This window comes from Myotis davidii, unplaced genomic scaffold, assembly GCF_000327345.1.
Source record: "Myotis davidii unplaced genomic scaffold, ASM32734v1 scaffold134, whole genome shotgun sequence".
NCBI classification, from domain to species: domain Eukaryota; kingdom Metazoa; phylum Chordata; class Mammalia; order Chiroptera; family Vespertilionidae; genus Myotis; species Myotis davidii.
The window spans coordinates 5,855,851-5,862,159 of NW_006288853.1; the positions used below are offsets into that span (position 1 = coordinate 5,855,851).

The window sequence follows — 6,309 nt, forward strand, 5'->3', positions numbered from 1 at the left end:
GGAATTCAATGTAATGTTACCCTATGGGATTTTTCAATGTTTTTTTTTTATATATTTTTATTGATTTCAGAGAAAAAGGGAAAGGAGGAGAGAGAGAGAGAGAGAGATATTAAAACATCAATGATGAGAGAGAATCATTGATCAGCTACCTCCTACTAGGGATTGAGACCTCAACCCAGGTATGTGCCCTGTCTGCGAATTGAACATCGACCTCCTGGTTCATATGTTGACACTCAACCTCTGAGCCACATGGGCCGGGCCCAATGTAGTTTTGAAGATACTGTGGGTTTGTGTTTTGTTTTTTTCACTTAATCTGCTGACTTTAGATATATAACTATTATTCTGTCCTTGCTTATGTCAGTCTTCTATTAAACTGTAAACACTTTTATGTACTATTTTACTGACTTATGTCTGTCTTATGCCAGTACCACGTTGTCTTACCATTCTTTGAAGTAAGTTTTGAAACAGGGGTGTGTACATCCTCCAACTTTGCAAGCTTGATGAATCCATGGGTACTACACATTATCCCCATTTTACAAATGAGGAAATTAAAGAAACTTAAAGAAGTTTGGCTTTCCCACAGGCACAAAATATTTGGTGGTTGCCCCAGGATTCATACTCAGCTCTATATAAAGCTGACCTGTTGGCTATGCTCCTATAATCTCGTCCCAATCTACCTTCCAGACTTAATTTATGCTAATCCCCCAATGTACCCTAAAATAAATACCTCCGATGCTTTTCTGCAGAGCGCCTTGCTCTCCATCTGTTTCTAATTCACAAAATCTTCACCTTAGCAAAGCAGTCCCTCTTTTCACTCTATTTCCTTAGCTCTACAAGGTTTTTATTCCACATTACATCTTGTAATAAAGATATCTGTGTATATGTATTATTTCCCTTCCTAGGCTAAGAATAAGGACAGTGTCTCATTCAACTTTGTATATCCCCAAAGTTCTAATACCTTTTACATGATAGGTACTGAGTACTTTGAATGAATAAATGAATTCTGACATTACCCTATCAACGCAGGCAATAAGAATGCATAGGTGTGTGTTAGGGTTGGGGTTATGGTGTTGAGGTCCTGGCAAGGTTATAGGAATGAATACCTAGGGAATATCTTAATCTTGAGAGTGTGATAAAAGAAGGAAGACAGGCCTGGCTGGTGTGGCTAGGTGGTTGATCATCAACCTATGAACCAGGAGTTCACGGTTTGAATCCTGGTCAGGGCACATTCCCTGGTTACAGGCTCAGTCCCCAGTGTGGGGCATGCAGGAGGCAACCTATCAATGATTCTCTCTCATCATTGATGTCTCTCTCTCTCTCCCTCTCCCTTCCTTTTTGAAATCAATAAAAATATATTTTTAAAAAAGAAGGAGGAGGAAGACATGAGACAGGGTGTGGCAGACCGGCAGGCCTGAACAGGGAGCTGATGCTAATCACTCTTTTGACAAGAGAGAAACCTCCAGTTGTGAGGTGGTGTGTGTGTAGACAAGTAATACTTGCCAGTGAATAGGAAATAAGAGTAAAAACCAGTGACTTAAGAAGCCCCAAACTGCGTTTATTGTGGTATAGATCAGATAATAACAAATAACTCGAGTATATTTAAGTAAAGTCTGATATAACTGGAATATCTAAAATATAATGCCAGGGCAAAATGCTGCTTGCTCTAGGGTTAAAAGTCCTCAAGAGAAAATACAAACATGAGATACTTATCTTGAAAATGCCAAGAAATAGAACAGTGTGCCAATCCTCACAACCTCCCCAGGTTCCCAAACACTTCTCTGACTTGCCCCTTCTTGCACCACCTCAAGTCATTAGCACCTCTCCATTTTTTAGACCAAATTGCTGGACAAGAATTCTTTCAAAATAAGGTGCCATGCTTCTCCTTGGTGCCATCTGGTTCAAATCAAAAGGTATAACTTTTGCACAGAGGAAACTGTTAGGCCTCTAGGCTCTGGAAAGACTGACACCGAGGCCTCTTGCCGCACACCAAAGCTAGAATCCCGACTCTAGAAGCTGCCTGTAGCTAACCTCTCAGAAATGACTCACATCATATAGGAGGTCCCATGCTGCTTAGAAGCTTTACCTGGACAATGAGGTTTCAAAGTTGGCAATAAACCGGCATCAACAGGGTAATTTTATCAGCCCCCCCTTTTCTAGGTATCCAGTGAGAATCTGGCTCAGCTATTTAATCCCCACCATCTACTTTCTCTTCCAGCTGCCTCTTCTCCAGCTGGCAGGAGCTCCCAAGAAACGTGATATAGTAGGCGCTGCCGTAAACTGGCTGCTTGTTGGGGTTGGAATAGACCTGTTCAGGTTTGAGGGACGTGAAAGGGTTGGCTCCATAGGCAATGACGTGTATATCCAGGTCCACCAGGATCTGCAGAGAGGCTGCAAGCTCCTGATGGCTGAGGGAGACAGAAGAAAAATTGCTCTGCTGATGAGAGAGATAGGAGAGAAAGTGCTCAGAACTTGACATTTCTGGGCTCATCAAGCCCCCAAATTACCTCAGGCTGGAGTCGGCAAAGGCTATCCTTCCCTCCCAGATGTCTCACTAATTACCAACTTACTAACACAGGCCTTTGTTCCAAGGGGACCAGAAAGCCAAGTGTGAGAAGAAAGAAAATCCTCACCAGAAGGCAGAAGATGAGCAAAGGAGAGAGAAATTAGCTCATCTCTATAAATAGAGGCCTGAGGGAGTCAGGGAGGCATCACAAATAGGAAGAGATCCAAACCTGTAAACAGTCATCAATGTAGGGATTTCATAATCTCGAAGTAGCAGAAGGGTGGGCAGCCAAGCCTCCATCAAGTCTGGGGAAGCGTGAAAACCTATGGAATAGAGAGGGGAAAGGCTGAGGTAGGTACTTCTCTGATTGTGTCCATCCTAACCTTCACCTTGCTCACTGCTAATGCTCATTTACCACTATCACCCACCCCAGGTTCTTCAATGGAAAATTCTGAACCCAGGTGTAGCACATAAGGCTAACGACCAACAAGGTCATCATCATATTGTGTTTAACCTGACCTAATGAATGTGGCTCCAAAGATAGAAAATACAAGAGTCAGAAGAGAAAATTCCCAGAGGACCCACCCAGTATTCCCCTGAACCACTCTTACCTGGGTGGAATGCCACCACCAAATCTGGAGGGGCTGTCTGCCCAGTCTCTACCTGCTCCTCCCAGAAGTTATGGTAGAGGCCCCTATGGCCACTAAGCTGAACGGTGCCAGGTTCCACAGGTGAAGTTGAGGTGCTCTGTGAAAAGCCAGTAGCAACGTCTACACCCACCATTATTATACGGAGGCCAAGGTGTCCAGGAAACATGTAACCAAGCTCATCATAGTCCCCGGGGCGCGTGAGAAATGTCTCCGCGTGGGAAGCACCAACTACATGCACTGTGCTCCCTCCGATCTTCTTCACATTTAGCCCCAAGGCCCGAAGCCCCAAGCCCAGGGTCAAAGGCCGTGACAGGACATCTGTCAGGAGTCGCTTCAAAGAGCCCTTCAGGACATCTGGGTCTGGCCTTGGCCTCCCTGCACTGGCCCACAGGGTGGTCATGGCATGACTACCTAGCACAGCAGCCAGTATAGCATCTAGCTGTAGGCGCCGCATAGAAAACCAGGTGTCCCAGTCCTGTACAACTTCAGCCAGCCTTGGCCAGGGTCCTGCGGGTAGGACAAAATCTCCTGCAGGAAAGAAGGAACAACAAAGAAGTGACCTAATTCTTATCTGGCTTCAATGTTCCTTCTAGGTTCATTCTCCCAACCTGAGACCAGGAAGGCCTCACTATCCTGCCCCTCTCCATTCTTCATTTTTCCCTCATAACAACATGCTTTCATCTCTCTCTCTGAGAACAATCAATTTTGACCATTATGGCAGAGTTCCCCAACACCACCACTCCACCTGTGACCAGAAGCCATTCCATGAGACGGTCCACAGCTACAAGACGCAGCTCTTGACAAACCCTCCTGTGGGCGGGCCAATCTGACCTCTGGCACTCTGGACCACAGTAATAGACATTTCTGCACCTGAGAGAATAAGCCCCAGAAATATTGGTTCCTATATTTCAAAGGTGACTGGGAGAATATCTGGGGAAGAGAATTGATATTCCTGTACCTAGGAAGAAAAATTACTGGGTAAGGAAGGCAGGGAGAGGAATGGCAGCTATTTGCAACCAAATTTGGGGACTACATTAGAAGGGGAGGCGGGAGAGATTGGGAATGTAATTTTTCTCTTGGGTCAGAGTAACACCTCAGTCTCTACCTGCAACAACTCACTTTTTACATCCCTTAAAGAAAAAATAACTCCAGGAGTTTGTGGCTGCCCTCTTACCATGTGTATGTCTCAACCCTAACCTGCCCAGAACAGATTGTGGTCCTACCCCTCAAGTTCTCAAGAGGAAGAAGGTAGAATAGTACTGGGATCTCTGTGTGACTTCCCCATAGCACCAAAACAAGCAGGAGCCCAACCCTTTTCTAATCTGTCTGTGGCCTGGATCACATAGAATGAGGAGGAGGCCTTATGTTTTTGTGAAAACGCTGACCATTCCTCCTACAATGAGATCTTAGAACAGGGTCGTTTCTGGATCTCTCCCCTACTTGCCCCTGATTAGTCACCTCTTGCAGCGCCGGAGGACCTTGGAGTCTGAAAGGCCGTTGGGGAGCGCTCTACAGTGAGCACAGAATCGGAACGTGTCCTCCATCTTCTGGAACATTTCTCGTGGGCATCGAAATCCAAAGCCTGACACAGGAGTATCCCCATCTATCACCAACCTGCAGAGACAGCATGAAACGGTACAGCAATAGGGAAAAGAGTATCTCCAAAGTCTCTCAGGACCCCTCCTTTGCCTCCTACATGTTGTATTTCTACCTACTCCCATCATTTTGACTTAAAAATAATAATATATATATATATTTTAATATGCACTTTTATTTTCATTTTCTTTTTTATTGACTTTTATAGAGAGAAAGACAGAGATAGAAACATCAATGTGAGAGAAACATCGATTGGCTGCCTCCTGCACACGCCCTGACTGGGGATTGAATCCCTGGTATGTTCCGTGACTGGGAATTGAACCTGTTACTTTTTGGTGTATGGGACAATGCTCCAGCCTAATGAGCCACACCAGCCATGGCACAAATTATATTTTTTAATTTCTATAGTAATGAACTGGCAAAAGTCAGGATGGGAGAAATCCCTTGTTGCAAATACTTCATTATTCCCAAGTTGTACTCCCTCTCCACCTTTTGAAATCGTTTCTAAGGGTGACTACAAATTGCTCTTCCACAGAGCTACTCACTCACTTGTATTCTTCATAGCTTTTCATGTTCAGCTTCTGAAGAATCAGCTGGGATAGGCCAGGAACATTATTGTCCAAGGAGTAGAAGCCAAGTGCATCAATGCTAGGGCCAGGTTTTGAGAGGGTCAAAGGCACAGGGGTCACAGCTGTGGGAGGGGTCACAGCTGTAGGCTGGGTCACAGCTGTGGGAGCCACTGATGAGGACGATTTCTTGTGCCTTCGTCGCCGGGGCCGTGGAGCCATGGCCTGTCCACTGATACCTGGGGACTATATGTAGACAAGATATAGAATGGAATTTTGCAAGCTGGATGATGTGTTTTCATGCATTTGACCTTTCACTTCTCATTCTAGTCTTTCAGACCCAGGTATCAGTAAGACTTATTTCTGATCTACTAATTATTGATCACTACAAAGAAAAACAAAGGGGGAAATATTACATATGATGTTCTATATCTCTATATAAAAGCCTAAGTGACTGTTCCACTGTTTGACTGGTAGCTATGACGCACCCTGACCACCAGGGGGCAGATTCTCAATGCATAGGCATGAAAACATGGAACAGACTGATGAATCTCAGAGGGAAGTGGGGGGAGGGCGAGAAGAGATTAACCAAAGATCTTATATAAATATTAGAGGCCTGCCCTAACCAGTTTGGCTCAGTGGATAGTTGCAGGCACATCCCCAGTGGGGAGTGTGCAGGAGGCAGCTGATTGATGTTTCTCTCTCATCGATGTTTCTAACTCTCTATCCCTCTCCCTTCCTCTCTGTAAAAAATCAATAAAATATATTAAAAACAAAAACAGAAACAGCAGCTCTTACAGTATGTGGCAGAGTGCAAGCTATGTGCTGGGCAAGTGCTTAGTCCCTTTATTCATTAAAAAAAAATACTAGAGGCCCGGTGCACGTATTTGTGCACTGGTGGGTTCCCTCAGCCTGGCCTGTGGGGATCTGGCTGAAATTGGCAGTCTGACATCCCCTGAGGGGATCCGGATTGGGAGAGGTGCACCAGTCCTCT

At 45.0% G+C, this 6,309-nt stretch overlaps 1 protein-coding gene across 1 annotated transcript; it reads right to left on the reverse strand.

Moving 5' to 3' along the window:
* Positions 1-1,534: 1,534 nt before the first annotated feature.
* MSS51 (MSS51 mitochondrial translational activator) lies at positions 1,535-5,680 on the reverse strand. The gene is made up of 6 exons (XM_015562149.1): positions 5,299-5,680; positions 4,612-4,767; positions 3,899-4,023; positions 3,115-3,681; positions 2,733-2,826; positions 1,535-2,405 (listed from the first exon to the last, which is right to left on the reverse strand). Exons 1-6 carry the CDS (start codon positions 5,535-5,537, stop codon positions 2,186-2,188), a joined length of 1,401 nt encoding a protein of 466 aa, XP_015417635.1. The 5' UTR covers positions 5,538-5,680; the 3' UTR covers positions 1,535-2,185.
* Positions 5,681-6,309: the final 629 nt, after the last annotated feature.

Excerpts from the sequence above, each read along its gene's own strand:
- MSS51 (XM_015562149.1), bottom strand. The coding sequence starts at position 5,537 with ATGGCTCCACGGCCCCGGCGACGAAGGCACAAGAAATCGTCCTCATCA. Across the intron at positions 3,682-3,898 it reads GGAATGGCTTCTGGTCACAG|GAGATTTTGTCCTACCCGCA; the intron begins GTGGAGTGGTGG and ends TCTTTCCTGCAG. Across the intron at positions 2,827-3,114 it reads GGTGGTGGCATTCCACCCAG|GTTTTCACGCTTCCCCAGAC; the intron begins GTAAGAGTGGTT and ends TCTATTCCATAG.